At 31.3% G+C, this 23,227-nt stretch overlaps 3 protein-coding genes across 3 annotated transcripts; all 3 read left to right on the forward strand.

Annotated features, from left to right (window-relative positions):
- The first annotated feature begins 303 nt into the window (after nucleotides 1–303).
- LOC133799370 (uncharacterized mitochondrial protein AtMg00810-like) lies at nucleotides 304–916 on the forward strand. The gene is made up of 2 exons (XM_062237394.1): nucleotides 304–657; nucleotides 812–916. The coding sequence occupies exons 1-2, from the start codon at nucleotides 304–306 to the stop codon at nucleotides 914–916; spliced, it is 459 nt and encodes a 152-aa protein (XP_062093378.1).
- A 10,578-nt stretch (nucleotides 917–11,494) lies between these two features.
- On the forward strand, nucleotides 11,495–13,863 carry LOC133800808 (WRKY transcription factor 28). The gene is made up of 3 exons (XM_062238872.1): nucleotides 11,495–12,404; nucleotides 12,499–12,666; nucleotides 13,105–13,863. Exons 1-3 carry the CDS (start codon nucleotides 11,638–11,640, stop codon nucleotides 13,562–13,564), a joined length of 1,395 nt encoding a protein of 464 aa, XP_062094856.1. The 5' UTR covers nucleotides 11,495–11,637; the 3' UTR covers nucleotides 13,565–13,863.
- Nucleotides 13,864–20,137: 6,274 nt separating this feature from the next.
- Nucleotides 20,138–22,433, forward strand: LOC133799371 (uncharacterized). The gene is made up of 2 exons (XM_062237395.1): nucleotides 20,138–21,299; nucleotides 21,517–22,433. The coding sequence occupies exons 1-2, from the start codon at nucleotides 20,138–20,140 to the stop codon at nucleotides 22,431–22,433; spliced, it is 2,079 nt and encodes a 692-aa protein (XP_062093379.1).
- The last annotated feature ends 794 nt before the right edge of the window (nucleotides 22,434–23,227 follow it).

Here is a 23,227-nt window from a genome sequence, read left to right on the forward strand (position 1 = left end):
TTTCTACTGGTTTTCACCTTAACCTGATAATAACACTTAGATCACGTTTTTAACCAAAGGACTCGGGTAGCGAGTCAAATTTCCGGTTCACTGTTCACCGTAACTGTTCTGGGGTAACCAGGGCGTTACACCTCAGTTGGTTTGCAAACTTCATAAAACCATCTATGGCTTGAAGCAAGCCCCTAGAGCCTGGTTTGACAGACTAAAATCTACTCTTTTTCCCTTGGTTTCATTAATGCTAAAGCAGATCAGTCATTGTTTATTCGAATCACTTTTTACCATACCACTTATGTGTTAGTTTATATGGATGATATCCTCATCACTGGGAGTTCTACAACAGAGATTACTGCTCTTATTTCCCCTCTGAATTCCAAGTTCTCTCTCAAGGATCTTGGTCCTTTGAAATATTTTCTTGGGATTCAAGTGCAGTCTACCTCGAATGGGATTATCTTGACTCAGCAGAAATACATCACAGATGTGCTATGTAGAGCCAAAATGCAGTATGCTAATCCTTTACCAACACCTATGACAGGTGGGGAAAAACTCTCAACTCAGGGATGTGATCCTATTCAATCTCCACAACTCTATAGAAGTCTGGTAGGTGCTCTTCAATATGTTACTATCACTAGACCTGAAATAGCTTATGCAGTCAACATAGTAAGTCAATTCATGTAGAATCCATTGGAATCTCATTGGAAAACAATTAAGAGGATCCTCAGATATCTTAAAGGCACCCTTGAGCATGGTTTACATCTTCGGAGGTCTACACATCTAGATTTGACAAGTTATTATGATTCTAATTGGGCTTCAGATCCTGATGACAGGAGGTCCACTTCAGGATTCTGTGTTTATCTCGGCAACAACCTTGTCAACTGGTCCTCCAAGAAACAATAGACTGTTTCAAGGTCTAGTATAGAAGCCGAATATAGAAGTTTAGCTCTTCTTGCAGCTGAAATCACCTGGCTTCAATCCCTCCTTTCTGAAGTGCAAGTTCCTCAATCCAGACCTCCAATCTTGTGGTGTGACAACTTAAGCACAGTGCTTATGTCTGCCAACCCTGTTTTGCATCAAAGGATTAAACATATAGAACTTGATCTCTACTTTGTTAGAGAGAAAGTCCTGAACAAGCAGCTTGTAATTCAGCATATGCCTTCCAAAGATCAAGTGGCAGATATTCTAACCAATAACTTATTCTAGATTTGTCCTTTTGAGGAACAAACTTGGAGTATAAAATTCTTCTACCCTAAGTTTGAGGGGGAATGTTAGTGTAAGTTAGCTTACTGTTAGAAGTTAGTTAGGACAGCTCATTCTCAATTAACTATTGTAACTAACTCTGCTATTTATAGCTTGTAAAACTAACTAATTCTAATAATGAGAATTGTCATTTTCTCTCTCAAATCGTTTCTTAACACAGAGAAGTGGAGAAAGTGATCGATGAGCTGAGAATGAAATATTATATTTGAATTTTTTTGACAAAAATTAGGTATAAGGTACTATTTTGATATATTTTGTAAAACACAGGGTTCGAATTGTCATTTAACAAAACACAATAGCCGATCACGTATTTGGGAAAAACACAAGGCCAAACTGGTATTTTTCCTTTTTATAATGTTATTTTATAAAATGATATTTTTGATATAATTTTTTATAGAATGGAGGATTTAAATAGGGTGTTAAGAAATTTTGACAAGAAATCAAGAATTTTTGATAAGGTATCGAAAGGCGCTTGGGTTCACAAAGTTTATTTTATAAAAATAAAATGGTAAATACTCATTTGGTACTTGTGTTTTATTAAAATACACAATTGTTCTTATATGTTTATAATAATGATCATTTGATACATTTTGTTTGTAATTCGTACTTGTTTGGTACCCTCCGTGGAAATCTGGTCAAACCAAATTTTAAATATGATCATATTGCCTCTTATTTTAATCATTTATTATTTTTTTTATTTAAAAAAACAAAATAATATCAAATAAATCATTAAAAGGACAGGCAATATGGTCATATTTGAAATTTGCATTGACCATATTGCAGCAGAGGGTATCAAACTAATACGAATTATAAACAGATGGTATCAAATGATCATTATTATAAACATTGGATAACAAATGTGTATTTTGATAAAATACAGTCCAAAATAAGTAATTACTCATAATAAAATTATTGTGCAAAGTGACTATAAAAATATAAGTATTTTATCAAACACGCTTTATTATAATTATATTTTTTTGAATTCTTTCACTAGAAAGATTAATTAGCTTTTTTTAGGAAAAACAAGTAATTAACTATATATGGGCAAAATTTTCAACTTCTTTTCATTTCCTTCATGATGGCACCGAAGCTCTAGCTTCGAGTTTCCTATCAAATTGGACAATTATAATTATGCTATTCTATTTTATTAAAGAATGAGAGAGCTACTCGATTAGTATGACGAATTGTATAATATATATAATATAATTTTATGGTGCATACATTTTGTATTTTTTAGTTTTTGGGTCGTTAACAGCTTTTAGTGTGATTTTTTTATGACCGTGTATATTATAGTTTTTCAGGGTATCCTGTAAAATTTTAGGAAATTTTGAATAATTTACAGTGCCAAGAATTAGGTTCAAACATACTGTTTTTCACGCGTATAAAAAAAAATTAATCACATGTGTAACAACTTGTTTGAACCTAATTTTCGACAATGTAAATTATTCAGAATTTTCTAAAAATTTGCAGGATGCTTCAAACAACTACAATAAACACGATAAAAAAAAATAACGTCAAAAACTGTTCACGAGCCGTAAACACATGAAGTATGCATCATAGAAGCATCTTATATATATATATGTATTTATATATATATATATGAGCATTTTTATAAAGTATGCCCAACGCGCATTGATGGGTGTAATTTATTTTAAATTAAAATATATGAGATCCGATATTAAATTACACTAATAATAATTTACCGTGTCGGATCAATATTTATATAAAATATTAATTTTTTATTTTTTTCTTATAAAAACATGAAATAATTACGTAGTATTGATTATATATATGATCACCAATGAACCATTATCTCACTCAACTATCTTTATAGAAACTAAGGGTTTTTTCTTTTCTTTTCTTTAATTGTTGGAATAAATGAGATAAAAGTGGATGTCTTTTTCAGGAAAATATAAGATAACTTTTCAAATTTTGCTTTTCCTTCATAATTGTAGAGCTTTTCAAATAAGATTGCTTGGTGGATATAAAATGCCTCCTGCCTTCGTTACTTGACAACACCAACTCAAAAGTGTAAATAAAAAAAGTAAATACTTGTCATGATATGATTAGTGGATCAAATAAATATGTAATATATGAGTATGAATACTCATGTAGCCCCCTTTATAAATAATAAAAATAATAAGTTTGATTTGGTCAATTGGGTACTTTTAATTAGTCCAGAAAGTGTAATTACAATTAAAAATGCAAAAATATGAGTTTTCTTCACTTTAATGATTATGATCTTATGTAGATGTGTGAAAAACAGCATAATAATTGTATTATTATTATTTATTTATTTTTAGGGAGCAAGGCTAGCTGAGTATTATTAGCCATAAATTGCGGTTTCATGCACATAGATGGATTTTTTTTCAGCATTTTAAACTATTGCTTTTTTATGTTGTCTAGCAAAAATATACAACATAGTACTACTATGATGGCATATACTTAGGTGGAGTGAAAATTATTATTTGTATGGTAATGATTTTTATTTATATGTTTATTAAATTAAAATAAAAAAGAAAAGAACTTAATTAGTAGGGCCTACATAAAATATATGGGGAAAGGAATAGGATTACCTCTCTCCCTAATCATATAAGGAATATCATTATCTTTAATGACTTTTTAAAAAATAAAAAATAAATTGTCATTTAATAAAAATGTATTTCACAAAAATATTACTCTATTATTGTCTTATTAATATGGACAAATATTCAATCAATCTAAAGTATTTTATTATGTTCTTTAGTAAACAACATGAAGTGACTAATACAAATTATGATTCTTACTCTTCTATATTTTATTCTCATTCATGCCAAACATGCCAAACATAATGTTAAAAGTTAGAATAATGTTACAAGATATATGTGATGTTAAGCTACTTGCTAATATAAGTGTAAGTCATGATAATTTAATATTTTTGTGTGATCGTGTCAAAATCATTACTTCCCTATAATAATATTACACTAAAAGTTATAAATATATATAAGTTATGTTTGGTTGAATTTCTGCTTCTGTTTTAGTTTTTCAAGAAGCTATTTTTGAGAAAGCTGCTAAATCTGATTTTTGTTAAAAAAAAATTTTAAAAATAAAAGTTGAAACTCAGTGATTAGCCAACCAACAACATAAGTACTTTTGGAGTTTCAGAAGCTTAAAAACAGTTTTTAAAAACCCAGCCAACCATAACTATATTTTGTTATATGTTTGGAAGGAATGATAGAGATTTAGATGAGAATTTAAGAAGAATGGAGAGGATAATTTCTTTCATTTTTGTTGTTTGATGTTTTGTATTAAGAGGACAATGAGAAAGATGGATATAAAATTTAATTCCAAAATTATTATACTAAAATTATAAATATATATATATGTATTTAAATTATTTGAAGGATATTTGAGTAATTTTCGTATATATTTCTTTTGTCTGTTCTTTCATTGTGAAGAAATTGAGCTTTTAGGATTGGGAGAGAATGACCTCTCCCCTTTTTCTCTTCTCTTTCTAACATTTTTCTCTTGTAAAAAATTATTAATTATTGCTCTTTTCTTATCATTCTCCATCCTATCTTCATTCTTCAAAAAACCCATCATACCAAACATACTATAAAAAAAACAAATATGTTTAATTATCACGAGCATAATAGTTACTTTGAATATATATTGAAGACTTCTGAATGATTACTACCCATTTACGAGTACTAACAATTATAATAATATGATAATATAGTTATTTTGTATATAACAAATCACCAATAAATAAATATTTTTTTTCCTACATTAATTTTTTTTTTTTTTTGCCTATACATAAATATGACTACTCAATTCTATCTTTGAATTAGTATCCGTATTCATAGATGTATTTAGCAATTTCATCAATAAAGTAAAACAAGAGTTTATTTATTTATTTTTCATATTGTCTCGTGAAATTTTTGTGCCATTAGAAAATAAAATAACAATTTGATCATCATCAATTATCAAAATTCTAAAACAATATCTAAATCTATGTAAGATTATATATCCTTCAACTAAATATATATATACTCGCCATATCATCAATCTTAAGATCAAAAAGTATAAAAATATTATATATCCTTTAATATTTTTCAATCATATATCTTATATAATTATAAATATAATATATGATGTGATATATTATCACAAAAATGTTTATTACTAGCTAGTCTTCTCCTAACACAATATTATTCCATTGCAATTTGCTAATATACTTATTAATTATATGTGAGAAGAATACAAAAAAAAAAAACATATTTCTCATTCATTCTCACCAAGTTGAAGAGGGTCAATTTCAAAATAATTAATCATTATAATTATTTAGGCTCTTTGAAGTTTTCTTTTCCTCGAATTTTTATTTTTAATTTGACTATAAAAAAGTCATTCAAGGCTCCTTTTCCTCTTTAACTTGGCATTTAGTGTTTACTACAAAGTTGTAATAATTATTATTATTGAATTGACTACACAATATTATTATTATTATTATAAAGGTTATAAACTTACAAAAAATAAAAGTTGAGAGGAATAAAGAAAAGTTTTCTCTAAAATATAGGCAGTGAAAATCTTATTATTAAATATGATAACACTTAGATGATTAATTAATTATATATATATGGTTACCTTCTTTTGTGAAACTTTCACATATTTCCTTTTATAATATCATATTTAGTATGTACTTCCATATACATAATTGGAATTAGCAGAAGTGATTAACACATTTTCTAATGATAACAATAAAAATTTACCTTAAATTTATATGAGTCAAGATTGACACAAAACGTGATAAGTGTGGTTGTCCATCTATATAAATTTTTAATTTTATACACACACACACATATATATATAGATGTCTATAAGAAGCTTCACAAAGTAGACTAAATCCAATCTTTCATGTTTCTAAATATAGTTTTTAAAGAAAGCCTTATTAATCTTCTTTCATTTTTATTTAATTTTAAATTATTGGGTTTCATTTATTCTTCTTACAAATTATTCACAAGTACTTCATAATTTAATTTGGGTTTCATTTATTCTTCTTATAATTAGTCTTGCAGCTCTTTTTCTAACTATATTTCTTTCAATTTGTTCTTATAAAATAAAAACGATTTTTTTTTTAAATTTTGTTTATAAAAAAGAGTATTTTCTTGGATATATATTTTGAAAATTATATACATGCACAACGACTTGTCAATAAAAAAGACATGCGTAAAATACGTTTTGTAATTAATGATATTACTTTTTTTCTTTTTGAACTTCTCCATTAATTAGTAGAGTTGATATATGTATATATAAACATTTTAATTTATATAATAAAGTAAAGAAAGAAAAAACCCACGTATCCAAGCATCATTAATTAATGGGATGAATATATAGGTGTTGTTTAGTAACACTTAAAAAATAATAATTTTTTATTTAATTAATTAAAAATTTAAATATAAAATGTGTTTGGTAATTTTATTTTTATTTATTATTTTTTTTAATTTTAATTAAATTTATTAAATTTTGAAAATAGAATTTTTTCACTTTTAAATTTTTTTTAAACAGTTTTTAATTTTTCCTTTTTTTTTTCTTCTTTTTTTCAAATCAATACCTTATATTGTTAAATAAAAAATAAAAATAAAAGTTATCAAACGCTTTTATTATTTTTTATTTTTAAAAATAAAAAACAAAAATAGTTACCAAACATATTTTTAATTTTTAAAAATAAAGAAACAAAAATAAAATAATATTTCTATTTTTGTGTTTAAAAAATTTACCAAACGGGCCCATACTTTTTCTTTTGTTTTTGACAAAATGGGATTAATACCATCCGAGAACTTTTACTCTTGTTTGATATACCCCTTTCTACCCACTCTTTTGAAAAATATTTTTAGAGTTATAGTTTTGTAAATTGGTTAAAAATTGTTTGGCTAAACTTGATTTTGGTCATAATATTTTGCCTTCAGATTTAATTTATGGGATCATTGACCTGGAAATATTGAATCTTCAACGAGCATCATTAATTATTTAAAAGATCATATTCAAAAGTATCTTGATCAAAATCGAATTCATCAGATGACCATTATTAACCAATTTACAAATTATTGAGTTCAAAAAAATATTTTTCAAAGTAGAGGGTCCAAACAAATATTTAGTATAAATAAAGTCCAAAATATTATACGTATTAGGAAAAAAAATAGTATTTATGTATCATAATAAATATTGTAGTTAACCCTAATAATATCTAAGGTCACGTGTCCAGATCTGAAGGACTTAGCGAGCAAAGACCCTTCGTGAGCTCCCAAGCTGATCAGGGCATGCGACTTAAAGATGCTTATTGCAAGCCCAAAAGCAAAAGTAGCACAATAAATATTGTAGTTGACTCTGAAAAACATCTAGGGTCACGTGTCAGGTCTGAAGGACTTAGCGAGCAAAGACCCTTCATGAGCTCCCAAGTTGATCAAGGTATGCGACTTGAAGATGCTTGCAAGCCCAAAAGCAGAAGAATAGCACAATAAATATTGTAGTTGACTCTGAAAAACATATAGGGTCACGTGTCAAGATCATGAAGGACTAATTAACAAGCAAAGGCTCGTCATGAGCTCCCAAGTTGACCAAGGTATGCGACTTGAAGATGCTTGCAAGCCCAAAAGCAAAAGTAGCACAATAAATATTGTAGTTGACCCTGAAAATATATAGGGTCCCGTGTCCGGAGCATGAAGGACTTAACGAGCAAAGGCTCGTCATGAGCTCCCAAGTTGATCAAGGTATGCGACTTGAAGAAGCTTGCAAGCCCAAAAGCATAGGGCTCGTGGGACGACCAACTCCTTCCTCGCGAGCACCTAGCAAAAGGCTCGCGAGACGGTCAACTCGTCCCCCGCTACTAACTCTATATGGAAGCGAGAAGGATAACGATCCCCACATCAAGTGAGAGTTGGATAGTTGAAAACTCTCCAAGGGAAGTCTAACGCACACGTATGACCATAATTTTGAAAAATCATGTCATAATGGCAATATAACATGTCAAAGACTATATACTATCCGATGACCACTACTTTCACAGACCTATATATTGATCATGATCGTACAAAGAGAAAGAGATATATTTGTTTTTAGATGTATTTCCAAAGTAACAGTTGAGGATCATTTTCACATAGTTAACGATTTTCACACGTTAACAAATTGCAACGTTTTGCATTAATTAATTTATATGGAAGAAAAAAGAAGAAGAAATTGATAGCATTTTGTATCAGTTGGAGATAGAATTAAAAAGAATGGCCACACAAAAACAATAATAAATGGAATTAATGGGTACCGCTTAATACTTTGTTTGGATATCAACCAGAAGTCGGTCAATATTTCGACCACTTGAACCCTACTTTTTTTCAATTCACAAACAAAGTCGTACCCCTTATTCATTTCATCATGTTTCAAAAGTCTAACCCCTTTCTTCTTCTTCTTCTTCTTATTATTATTATTATTATTTTACAATATATTTAGACTGATTGCCTCATTACATATATGATTAATTAGTTGGGAAAATCTTCTATATCAATATATTAAAACAAATAACTATCAAAATTAATAAGTTATGAATTAGTTGAAAATTTTCAAGTGTTAGATTTCTAGGTGGTTTTAATGTGTGCTCAATTAATAGGAAGATTAGAAAATAGAAAAAGCCAAGAAAAGTAAGTACATGAAGACGACCGTTGTTATATAATTAATTAATTAACTACTTATTTATATATATATATATAGTAGATACAAATAAAGTGTAATAGATATGTTTGTTTACTTTTTATCTGTAAAATTTATTAATTATTTTTATTAAAGTTATATTAATATCATATAAATTTTAAATAAGTACCCTATTTTAATTAAATAATTTTTTTTTGTTTAAGTTTATTTTTGTTCTATTTTTTTAATTTAGGAGTGACAATAAGATATTATATATTATATGTTTAATGTAATATTAAATATTATAGGTGAATTTTAAATTTCTTGCTAGTTTTTTTTTTTAAATTGTTGCTGATTAACAGTAAATTATATTATATGTTTAATATGATATTGTTTTAATGAGTGAGTTTAAGTATAATTCAATTTTATTTAAGTTATAAAAAGTATGATTTTATTATTTTTAAATAATTATTATTATAAAATATCTAAAAAATATCATATTTTAATTTGTTTAATTATTTATTATTTTTAAATAATTATTATTGTAAAATATCTCAAAAATATCATATTTTATTTAAGTTTAAATGTTTACAAACTACCGTTAAATATGAGAATATTTTTTTAAATATAAGAATATTTCGTTAAAGTTAACATTAAAAAAAAAAATTTAAAAATTTCGTTATCTACATACATATTATATAAAAAAGATATAGCAATTATAAATGCATGACATTTATTGTAAAATCAATAAATCTCTCCTATTAATTAATTAGTAATTCATAGTATATGTCACGTTAAGTACAAACATAATATTTAGTGTCTTAATTAAATTTAATTAGCATCTTTGGACTAAAATTCCATTTCAACAAAAAAGAATTGTACACTTAAATTAGAATCGTTGATAATTAGTGTGAGTATAGTTGAATAAAATGGCATTCTATGCCGAGCAAAATTCTGTGATCAAGTGACATGTGTACGGAGATCCAACGGCTGTGATTGAACGATAGATATGGCTCTAGAGAGAGAGATGTCGACAAGAGTCAAGGATAGAGAGAGAGAGAATGACGGTGACGTGGGGTTCACATCAGCATGCCGAATAATAGAGAGACTGCCACGTAGGATGGAGTATAGAGAAGAAGGCTATCTATCCCACGTGCCGGGTCGTGTTTCGGCTACGGTCAAAAGCCGGTGCCAGTCTTGGCACGTGTAAGCCCAATATTCCATTATTGTTCCAATTCGCCAAAAAAAATGCTTTCTTTCTTTCTTTTTTTTAAAAAAAAAACACACTACCCCATTCATATATATGTGTGTAGACAAGGTTTGAACAAAACGACACCGTTTTGACCCTAATGACCACCACATCTTCTTCTTTTTCATTATACTTCATCTTCATCACATTTATTATCTCTCTCGCTCTCTCTAAAACAGTCTACGTTGACTTTTATCTCTTATATAAATATATATATGTGTGTTTATAGTTGTTGTGCTAGGCATATAAATACATTTTAACATTCAAACTCTGGCTGAGACTCACCTTTATTAGGCCAAAACGATTATGTTATACTGAAAATACCATTTGATTTTTTTTATTTATTTATAAAAAATAATAATATGGAATATATATATGTATATAATCTCTCCATGTGAAAACACTTTGAGACATTTTGATGTGATATTTATATATAGTACTACTATGCTTGTCATTATTTATTTAATTAATTTTGATTGAATTATTGTATATGGGGATATTTATATATTTATTTTCTTAAACACAATAATTGCTACTGTATATTTATATATATAATAACTGACACATTCCATACATAACACGTAATATATATATACCAAATTTTTCTTTAAAAAAAGTTATATTGTGTGTTACACGGAAATAATTAACTATATAAGAGATGAACTATATATTAAGTGATGTAATTATATTCTTCTTATCCTCTTGATTCTAACAAAGCAAATAGATTATAATATCAAGATATATACCCATTAATTAATAATATTATTTAGGGATCCGTGATGAATAATAGAATAATATACGAGAATATTTTATTCAAATTTTAATAGGCAAAGTTAATAATTTATGTGGTCTCATATGTATTTTAAGGACAAAGTGAACTCTTTTGTACATAAGAGTTTTAATATTACTTCTATCTTAAGTCTCTTTACACTTTTTAATACAACTCAACTACTCAAAATAAACACTCTTAAGTTGTCCAGCACTACATAAGGTGTCACTCTATAGTTGGTTATTAAATTCAAATGTGTGTGACCCGATATTGAATTACACCAATATCAGTATCACATATTTGTGATGTTGAACACCGGTGATACCCTTTAGCAATTCTTATTTTATTAATTTAAAACAAATTATAAAAATTTAAAGAGAAACCAAACTAAGTCTCCAAAAGAGAGCTAACTACATAGCAAGTTAACTAGAAGAAGATTATTATTATTATTTATTATTTACTATAATAAATGTTTCCATACAAGAAGCCACTTTTTTGTCCTGTGATTGGAAGGTGAGTTTTGTCAACCTTGCTTTATAAAGTGATGATAGCAAGTCCAAATTCAAACTTAAGACTTCACCTATCTTATTCTCTTTCTCTCTCTTTCTCTCTCTCTCTCTATACACACCTCTATATATATATTTATATATATATACACACACAATAATAATTCCATATATAACAATTTCAAACCCTCCACATGTAGTAGATGAAAGACAACAAACAAGTATTAAACCTTAGCAGTCTTCAGACGAAACCCCTCACCACAAATACTCTTTCTCTCTCATATACCTTTCTTTTCCTTTCCTTTCCTTTCTTTCTTTCTTTTCTTATCTCCATAAGATCGAACATGTCTGATATTGAACCCAAAGACCTCTACTACTACTCATCATCACCGTTCGGCCATGATCATCATCAAATCATGACCGTTGATCGAGATTTCATCAGCTCCGCGGGCTCATCTTCTTCTTCCTCCTCGCCCTTCATAACCACCATGCACAACACTCCCACTAACCCTAGCGGTTTCCTAGGGTTTGACAGTGGTAGTGTTGGTGGTGGTGGTGGTGGTTTCATCAGCCCTACTATGGAAGATTTCTACTACTACTACAACAACTCGTCGTCGTTTAGTAACAACGCCACTACCACCACGGCTTTTGGGCTGTCGTCCTCTTCTTCCGACCAAGCTGCCGCTCTCAGCTCCGATGATCAGAAGCTAGGGTTGATGATGATGATGACGACGCCATCGCCGCCATTATCGCCACCACAAGTGGCAGCGGTGGTGAGTAATTGTAATGATAATAATAATCACTCGAATATTAATTCGCTGTCTTCTTCTTCTACCACTGGTGATAATCACGATCAAGATCATGACTCTTCTAATAATAATAATAATCGAGATCAGAAGCGAAAAGGGTCCGAAGATCGAGATCAGAAGGATCTGGATCACGACGATGATGATAGTAACTCTAAGAAAGTGTAAGTGAATTTTTATGGGTTTTTCTTCTTCTTCTTCTTTTTTAGGTTTTTTTTTTATGTGTTTTTGATATATAATTTTGTTTGGATTGAACAGGAGCAAAGGGAATAATAATAAGAACAATAATAATAGTAAGAAAGGAGAGAAGAAGCAAAAGGAGCCACGATTTGCTTTCATGACAAAAAGTGAGGTTGATCATCTTGAAGATGGCTATCGATGGAGAAAATATGGTCAAAAAGCTGTCAAAAACAGCCCTTATCCAAGGTATATATACATATATATATATATGTTATATTAGCTCTAGATTTGATTTGGTTCAATTACAAATATGTGTAATAATATTTTTAAGATCATCGAAAATGAAAATTTCATGTTATTAAATATAGTAAAAACCCAAAAACTTCCATTTGTGCAACTCATTCTTATGCAAAAGGAATAAACTAATCAAGTCGTGGAATTTGAACAACTATATTGAATTTATATACATATATATATATATATATAAACACACAGACAAACGTGAGAAAAGAAAAAACTTTTTGTGTACTACTCTTACTTCTGAAGATTCCAACTTTTCGTCTCAGCAACTTTTTGGTTTCCCAATCTTGTATGTTTACACTACAAAATGTTAAAATTTTCTTAATTATTAATATAGCTCATATGTGTTGTAATTATATATAATTATTTTCAATACGTACACAGAAGCTATTACCGGTGCACAACTCAAAAATGTAGTGTGAAGAAACGCGTAGAAAGGTCATACCAGGACCCCTCCACCGTCATAACCACCTACGAAGGCACTCACAACCACCCACTACCCTCCGCCCTCCGTGGCAACGCCGCCGCCGCAGCCGCAGCCGCCGCCATGTTCCCACCTTCCATGACATCGCTGATGGGCGGCGCCGCTGCCGGTTTCCCTCATCACCAGGAGTACAATAGTCTGTTCGGACAAATGCCTAATAATTACATGATTAACAATAATAATAACATATTATTAGGTGGTGGTGGCAGATCAGGATCATCATCATCAACTATAACAGCATCAACGGCTGGGATTTTATCTCAGGCTGCTTATCATCAACAACATGGTCGTGGTGATGATGATTTTGGACTTTTGCAAGATATGGTTCCTGGTACCATGTTCCTCAAACAAGAGCCATGATTATATATATATATATATATATGCATGATCATATATATATATATATGTGATGATGATGATGATGAAGATCGTAAAGCGTTTTTTTATTAGTTCTGGTAATCTCTTCTTGTAAATATATATTATTAGTAGTAGTAATTAATAATAATGACTTTTGGCTTAGAGAGATCGATCTCGATCGATGGATTATTCATCATTTGATATGATGGATATTAATTGTGATGCACTAAGTTTGTACGTACTTATACGTACTTTAGACAATTTTACAAATATATAGAGACATTTTCTTTCTTTTTTTGTTACTACTTTTTACTTATTTGTTATTAGTACTTTATTTGTTACAAATCTTAATTTCGTAGATTATTTTTCTCGCTTTAATTAATTATTAGGTTGTTATATTGTCCATATATATACATATAATTATGGTGGTTTCAATGTCATTTCATCTTCTTAATTTTGTGAAACTTAGTATATATATACACACAATATATATCAACTACTGCTTGTCATATATTGTTGTAGCCTTTGTTGTGGATTGGAAAATATGGAAGTTATTAATCAAAAGTTATTCTTGGGGAATTTTGATCAGAAGGGGGATTCAATATATTGGTGATGTTATATATATATATATATATATGAATTTTTGTAGGTAGGAGTATATTTTTTAAAGTTTTTTATTTTTAGTATTTGGAGAAATTATAACTTTTTTTTTTTCATGATATCAATGATATCGTACATTATAGTTATAACAGTTATTTGTCCAATTTTTGAAAAATTTCAAATAATTTACGCTGCTAAAGTCAGAGTTTTCAAACGGTATGTTGCACGTTTGTCTAATTGTTTTTATATGAGTAGAAAACAGACTATTAAACTCTTATTTCAGCACTGGAAACTATTCAGAATTTCCCGAAAATTTAGTGAGATTACTATTATAACTATCATGTACGCTGTCATAAAAAAAACTAGGTTATAATTTATCCAAATACCGAAAAATAGAAAACGTTTCACACAGTAGAAGCAAAAGTAATGTCCATATATCTAATAATAAGCTCTTTATGTATATATATACATGTGTGTTTAATATATATGTTAATGAATAATATTCTTTTTAACTTCTATTATTACATGTATGTACATAATAGAATTTGAAATGATATTCTATAGCTTAATGCTGCTATATATATATATATATATATAGCTATATAGATCAGAGCACCATTTTTATGTCCCTTTCCTGGAGTTGTTCTTCCCTATATATATAGACAATTAATAGATATATATATATATATATGTGTGTGTTATTATTAGCTTCAGATTATTTTAAGCTAATCAATTAAGGTAGCAGCATTAATTTGCTAGTGCTACATATTATAGTACTATATTTATTAATTAGTAAGAAGTAATTTGGTGGTCTTGCTCTCATACATTAATTACTACAAAAATTTTGGTACTCACATCAATTAAGTTTATTTTTTCCTTCAAATAATCCTATATATGTAGATGCATACTAAAATCTATGATGTTCTTCAGCATTTATTAGAGTATATCTATAATTATATAATATGAAAGAAAGTACATTTTAGTATCTAAATATATATAAGCATATTGTGTACATAATTGTTTGATGATCAGGAGAGCCTTGCATTCCAAGTTACTGTAATCACCAGTGTTTTATATATACTACTTGATGTTATCATAACTAATTACCAGGTAATAATATAACATTAAACAGCCATTAATTTTCATAACCCCAATAGATATATAATCAATACTTCTCCATAAGAAGATATTAAACAAGATAAGAAAATAAGTACTTAAAAGACCAAATAATAACAATTTACTTTTTATAATGATTTTTTTTTAAATTGAGAACAAACACAATAAAACATTATTATTACAAGGAACCACACATATATATACAAGCTAGATAATAATTGCTTAGTTTTATTTATAGAATTTATTAATTATTTTTATTAAATGTGTATTATTGTGATATAAATTTCAAATAAAAAATAATATTATATATAAAAGAATGAAATAAACATATTAAATAAAAAATTAAACCAAAACATTGTTTTTTTTTTTTTATCAAGAAGAAAGGATAACTTCATTAATCAAACCAACAGTACAAACAATACATCAGCAAAACAGCTACAAGAGGCTAAGCTACAGCCACTCCAAAACAGCTAAACACCATAAAGCAATCCAAAAACAATACAAATCAGTACCACTAACTACAGAGGCGAAACAAAAAAGCCTCACCAAACTAGCCAATACAACAGAAACACTGAGGAGCTAACAGACCAGATAAAAAATCAAACTGTTGCAGCAAACTGAATTATGAAACGATGCTCCTTAGCAGAAAGTTTAAGCTTTTGAATACTGAACAGTCGATGATGAAGAACAGCCTTAATCTCCGCAACTATGCTCATTGCAGACTTAGAAGCTAACTCAAATATGCAATTGTTACGATTTCTCCAAATGCTGTAAACAGAAACAGCTAGAATCATAGCTGCAATCTAATGCAAGAACACAGACTTCCTGCTGGCTAACCAAACTCTCCAACTGTCAAATTCAGCAGGCCAACCATTCCCATCTAACCAGTCACAAACATGAGCCAACACCTGCTTAGACAAAGAGCAATCAAAAAATAGATGGGCATGACTCTCATCGACCTCCCCACAAACAGGGCATAAAGGAGAATCTATATGCACTTTGAATCGACTCAGATTGTCAAGGGTAAGTAGATGAGAATTGACTACTTGCCAAAGCAGAAACCTATGTTTAGGTAGGGATAGCTTACACCAAACAGCCTTGTAATAATCCACCTTCTGAACCTGAAGAGAGCTGGAATATATGCTGGCAGGACAAAATTTTCCTGAAGCACCAGCAGCCAATATCTCATCCCTGTTATAAATGCTCCTAAGGTTACACAACTTGCGCCAGTACCAGCTGGTATCTGGGGGCACCTTATAGGACCAGAAGTCAGCTCCTTTTAGATAAATGGAGTTTATCCATTTCATCCACAGAAGGTCAACTTTCTCAGATATAGCCCAAATAAACTTGGCCAAAATAGCATGGTTCCATTTTTTACCATTTCTGAAACCGAGCCCCCCTAGAGCCTTAGGCAAACAAACCTTATCCCAAGAGGCTACATGAATCTTACATCTATTTTCATTGACTCCCCAAAGGAACCCACGACAAAGTCTCTCAATTTCCTTTATGATGCTTTGGGGTTGAAGACTCTACCTGTTTAGTCTTCTCTTTTTCCCGAACCTGAGAACAGCTAGGTTCAGTAGCCTTAGGATCCAACTGGCCCTTCTAGTTCTTACGACAGTCAGTGATAACATGTCCATAATTTCCACAATTTTTACATTTGACTGGTAACCACTCATACTCCACCCCTTGTTCCACAAGTTGACCAAATTCATTCATGTAATGAATAATTCTAGGAGGATTATCTTAAAGTTCCATCTCCACCAGCACTCTAGCAAACTGTACTCTAGTTCTCTCTTGAGTAAATTTATCAACCATTATCGGCTTACCTATAGTGCTCACTAGAGCACTAAGGCAATTGTTGCCCCAATATTGAAGACCAAGGTCATGCAATCTGATCCATAACGGCACTGAGCGGACCAATTGAATCGCATTCAAATCTGTTGTCCAAGGTCGAACAATCACCGATTTTCTGTCAAAATGAAGACTGTCATTTTCCAATACATGACTGCGTGTAGCCTCATCATTAAATTTTACCATTACTAGACCCATGGACATTCTAGCAATTTGAGCAATCCCCAAGTGACCCCAAACTCTCTTGATGAAACCTTCAAAAACTGGCAGAGGAGGGTTAGCCCCAAGCACCATACAAATGACAGCTTAGTCCCAGTTAGCTGACTCAATTCTTACTTCATCCTCATCAATCATTGCAATCCTCTTCCCATCCTTAAAAAGATGTTCTGCATAGTCTAATTTATGATCACCGAAGGATAGCTTACTCGTTTTAAATTGATTCCAGTGCTTTTGTGCCGACGATTGATAGTCTCCACCTTCTATTTTATCCGCCCAGCTTGTAGAAGATGACCCAGCCATAATCGGTTCCCCATCTTGAACAATCTCATTCGCAGCCTTCCCCAAATCTAGTTCCGTTCCAGTTTTACCCTAAATCTGGGTGTCCTCATCGCCGACTTCCTCGTCCCTCACCTCTTCTGATGGAGCTTTCAAACTTTGGATTGAAGGAAGACCGTGATCATCAGCTCTAGTAACCGTTTTCCTCACAGTTTTCTTCTTCTTCGCCATGGGAGAAGAAAGGTCACGAGAGAAAACTTCCAAAACATTATTTATAACTTCTAAATCTATATATATATATATAATATGATAACATTTTTAAACATAAATGATAATTTAAAAAAAATAAGATTATGTATTATATATTATTATTATTATTATTATAATGATATTTTAGAATATTTAAATTTATATTAATATAAGTATTAAATATCTAGCCAATATTATTATTATTATAATAATTTATAATATTTGAATTCATATTAATATAATTAGTAAATATCTAGTATTGTATTATATATTATTATAATAATGATATTTTATAATACTTGAATTTGAATTTATATTAATATAATTAATAAATATCTATTTTTAATCAATTTTAAAAATATATTCCGTTAAACATTTAGAATATTTCATTAAAATTAACAAAATAAACGGTTAAAACAAAAAAAATTCATTATCTACAAATTTTTTATATAGAAATCTCATATTAATTATTTGGTGATGTATATATAAGCCTTTAATATTTTCCAAAATAATAATGACATTATCTTCATTTGCGCATACTTTATCCCATATTAACTTGTTTGATATTGTTTAGAGATGATAAACATAAAACAAAATGTCAATTAATCGAAAAATAATGACTTTTATATACCTCATTATTTAATCATAATAACAAGATAAGTAACACAACCAACTTTTTTCAGTCTCTTACAATATATATATATATATATATATATTAAAAACACAAACACACTTCATAAAATCACTTGTAAAATCTATCTCTTACGTACCTAACTACTGAAATAAAGAAACCTATATACAAATTTGAAAATGATTTTGAGACCAAGTGTCACTATAAAAATTCTTATTTTTAGTCACAACAAAATTTGTAACTAAAGACTTTCTCTCCCGATTTTCTCTCTTCCATGGCGAAGAAGAAGCGAGTGGTCCGAAAGTCTGCACCTCGATTGTTTGAGCATGATTCCAGTAGTAATCAGAATAATGAGAAGGAAGAAGCTGGTGGTGTGATGTCTACGGAAGGTTTAAATCTAATAGCAAAATCTATAACAGATGGGGAAACAGTGCAAGAAGAAACGATAACAGAAGTGGTTAATGATGGTGATTTTGAGATCCCTCCGTCTCCGACTCAATATCGGCGACTGAGTAAGGATTGGGCTCGGGTAGTGGAAGAAGAGGTGGATGCTAGTGAAGGTCAGGAGACACTCCAGGATTCAGCACGTAAGCATTGGAATTCTTTTGCGAAGGAAAACAGATTTGCTCGTGATCCTCATCTTACTTATCAGGAACCTCTGCTTAAGAATGGCATTAAGATTGCGCAAGTTGACCTTGAGGAGGTGAAGTTTCAAGCAGCGAACTGGAGCTCAGCTGTAATTTGTATGGTACTAGGTGCGAACCCTCCAATGGCGGTGTTTGAGGGATACATTAAGCGAATTTGGGGCCATCTTGGGATTGCGCAGATAACTCGTATGACCATGGGTTTAACAATGGTGAAATTTAATGATGAGGCGACAAGGGATCTGGTTTTAGAGAATGGTGTTCTTCAGTTTGATAGAAAGCCAGTAATAGTCAGACCCTGGTCATCAGATCTTGATGCGGTGAAGCTAATCTGTTCTGTTCCGTTATGGATTCGGCTTCATGATTTAGGTCTTCAATACTGGGGGAACAAATGCCTAAGTGCTTTGGTCAGTACTGTTGGGAAGCAATTATGGTGGACCAGCATACTAGGGATCGTATCAGGATTCAATTCGCTCGGGTTTTGGTAGAAATGGACATCACGGATGCACCACCAAGAGTGATTCAATTTCTAAATGAAAATGGTCAGTTGGTGGAGCAGGGGATAGACTACGAATGGCTGCCTGTGAAATGTAAATCGTGTATGGGTTATGGCCATATAATGGCCGACTGTAGGAAAGGGTATATTGAGAAGAAAGTGAGGAACACAGAGAAGAAGGATCCTGTAACTAAACCAGAGGACCACACACAAAATCCCCCCATTTCAGTTCCTGTTTCCTCTCCGTTGGAACCATCTGGTTCAGGAAAAACAGATGATCAATCGCTGCCTAATGCTGCTTGGAAAACTCCTAGAAGAGCTGCTCGGTCAAGAATGAAGGAACCTGTCCCAAGTCCTAATATAGATCGTGGCCAAGATGTTGGGCATAGATTTGTGAATAAATTTAGTATTTTACAGGAAGAGAAGGAATTTGTGGCTGAGAAGGTAGAGTGCAGAGAGCCAAAGGGTCCTAGTTTAATTTCTACTTAATCATGGATAGTTGCAATATAGGAAGTTTGAATGTTAGGGGCTTGAATAACAAGGATAAGCAAGATTCTGTGGTAGAGTTTTACAATGTCAATAAAATTGGAGTAGGGGGTTTGTTAGAAACTAAGTTGAAAGGGAATAAAGTTCAGGAGTTGACGGACAAAAAGTTTGCTAATTGGGATTTCTTTAATAGCTCTACTGTTGAGGGCAGGTTATTGATTATATGGAGAAAAGGTTATGTTAGAGTTATAGTAATTGCAGAATCACCTCAACATGTTCATTGTGTGGTAAAAATGGCTGGGCAAGCTACTGCATTTTGTCTCACATTTGTTTATGGTTTTAACACCATTGAAGAGAGGAAGACTATTTGGTATAATCTGGTGCAGCTGAAGTTTCCTATTTCTTCTTGGTTAATTCTTGGGGATTTTAACTCAGTATTTAATGTTGATGACAGAAATTGGGGGAATCCTATAACGCAAAATGAAATGGCTGACTCTAATCACTGGTTATCTCAGGTTCATATTGAAGCTCTCAAAAGTCATGGGTCGGTTTTCACTTGGACTAACAACCAAGCTGGTACCAATCGAATCTATTCCAAGATAGATCATATATTTGTCAATGAGGAGTGGCATGATCACTTTCCTAACTCAACAACTCGTTTTAGTTGGGAAACCATATCAGATCATTGTTCTTGTGCTGTTTCAACTACAACTACAGAGGCTATTGGGATTAATCCATTTCGGTATTACAATTTCTGGGCTAATCACCCTGAGTTCAAGAGCTTAGTGGAGCAAAATTGGAAGAAACCGTTATCTACTAGAGGTCTAAAAGGGGTTTACTTAAAACTGATGAGAGTTAAGCATTGCCTCAAGAAGTTTAATCATGAAGTGATAGGTGATATTGGGAAGAGTTATCAGGAAGCTAAAGCCTGCTACAGTGAGGCTAAATTACAGGTTCAAACTCACCCGAGAGAAAAGATTTATCAGGAGCAAGAAACTAATGCAGCTGCTAATTTTTATGCTCAAGAGAAAATGTACCATAAGTTTCTAAGACAAAGGAGTAAAATTACTTGGCTGGAAAAAGGATATTCCAATACCTCTTATTTTCATGCCTGTCTAAAGAAGAGAAAAATGGAAAACAGAATTACAACATTCATGACAGACCAAGGTAAAGTTAATGAGAATTTTCCTTAAGTAGTTCAGCATTTTCTCAATCATTTTCGAAGCTATATGGGCAGTAACAGTACTGTCAAAACCAGATTGAATTTGATTTGTATTGAGCAGGGATCTAAGCTTTCTTTAGATGATCAACTTGGTTTGCTGAAACCATTTTCGTACAAGGAAATAAAAAGAGCAATGTTTAGTATCTGACACAAAATCACCAGGACCTGATGGGTTTGGATCTGGATTTTTCAAGAAAATGTGGTCTGTTATAAGGGGGGAAATTAGTGTTGATGTTACTAACTATTTTGAAACAGGTCTCATGCCACCTGAGTTACATAATACGATGATTTCTCTCATCCCTAAACAAGAGAACCCGGCTAAAGCAGTTGACTACAAACCTATTGCATGTTGTTCAACGATATACAAATGCATATCAAAACTGTTATGCTCTAGACTTGCATCAGTTCTCCCTTCTCTGGTTCACCAAAACCAAGGTGCTTTTGTCCAAGGGAGGTCAATTGCTCACAATGTGATGATTCTTCAAGACATTTTGAAGAACTATCAGAGGAAAAACACTTCTCCTCGCTGTACTATCAAGATAGATATCAGTAAGGCATATGACACTGTGGATTGGAATTTTATTGAAGATCTTCTTAATGCTTTAAACTTTCCTAGTAGATTTGTTCAGCTGGTAATGATTTGTATCAAAAGCACTTCCTATTCTCTCCTTATGAATGGTAGAATTCAAGGTGGTTTTCATGGGGCTAAGGGACTTCGTCAAGGTGATCCTTTATCTCCTTTGATATTTGTTCTGATTATGGATTATCTATCGAGAAGTCTTCTTCACGCTGCTCAAGTCTTTAAATTCAGATATCATCCTCTTTGCAAAAGTTTGAAGTTAATAAACTTATGCTTTGCGGATGACTTGATTCTTCTTAGTAAAGGGTCCAAGCAGTCCATTAAAGTTCTTAGAGAGGTCTTGGATGATTTCAGCAATACTACTGGGCTCCATATCAATGTTAATAAATCACAAATATTCTTTGGAGGGGTTGAGCTTAGGGAGAAAGAGGAGATCATTAGGGATCTAGGTTTGGCTGAAGGTGATTTCCCTTTAAAGTACTTAGGGGTGCCTTTATGACCAACAAAATGGAAAGCTGAGAACTGTGGGATTATCATTAAAAAAATCAAAATGAGACTTCATTCTTGGGGAAGTAGGCACCTGTCATTTGCTGGCAAAGTTCAATTAATTCATTCAATTTTACTTGGTCTTCGAAATTATTGGATGAGTACTTTCATCCTTCCTCAGAGTGTTTCTAAAGAGATTGAGAAACTTTGTAGAGGCTTCCTTTGGGGAATGAACGGGAACAGAAGCAGAATTCATGTGGCCTCTTGGGAGAAAGTTTGTCTTCCCAAGTCTTTTGGTGGTCTTGGGTTTAAAGAAGGGACCAAATGGAATCAAGCTATCTTAGCCAAATACATTTGGGCTATCACTGAGAAGAGAGATTTACTGTGGGTCAAGTGGGTGAACACTATCTATCTTAAGGGGGTTTCCTTTTGGTCTTATGAGCTAAAGTTGGACTCTAGTTGGTATTGGCGCAAACTATGTCGACTTAGACAAAAAATTTCCATGTCTGAGATTTTGAAGGCAGGTTGTTCGGGTAAGTTTTGTTCATCTGTTCTGTATAACAGCTCTCTTCCACCTGCTCAAGTTAGCTATCACAGAGCCATATGGAGTACTCTCAATCTTCCAAAGCATCGATTTATGCTTTGGCAAGTTGTGAATGCTCATCTGTTAACAAAAGACAACTTGAGTAAATTTCACATAGTCTTAGATTCATTTCTTTGTCCTGTTTGTGGAGACCAGCCTGAATCACATCAACATTTATTTTTTAAATGCTGCCTGTCTCGACGAGTGGTGGAGTTAGTGTTCAA

Source organism: Humulus lupulus, chromosome 9 (assembly GCF_963169125.1).
Source record: "Humulus lupulus chromosome 9, drHumLupu1.1, whole genome shotgun sequence".
NCBI lineage: Eukaryota > Viridiplantae > Streptophyta > Magnoliopsida > Rosales > Cannabaceae > Humulus > Humulus lupulus.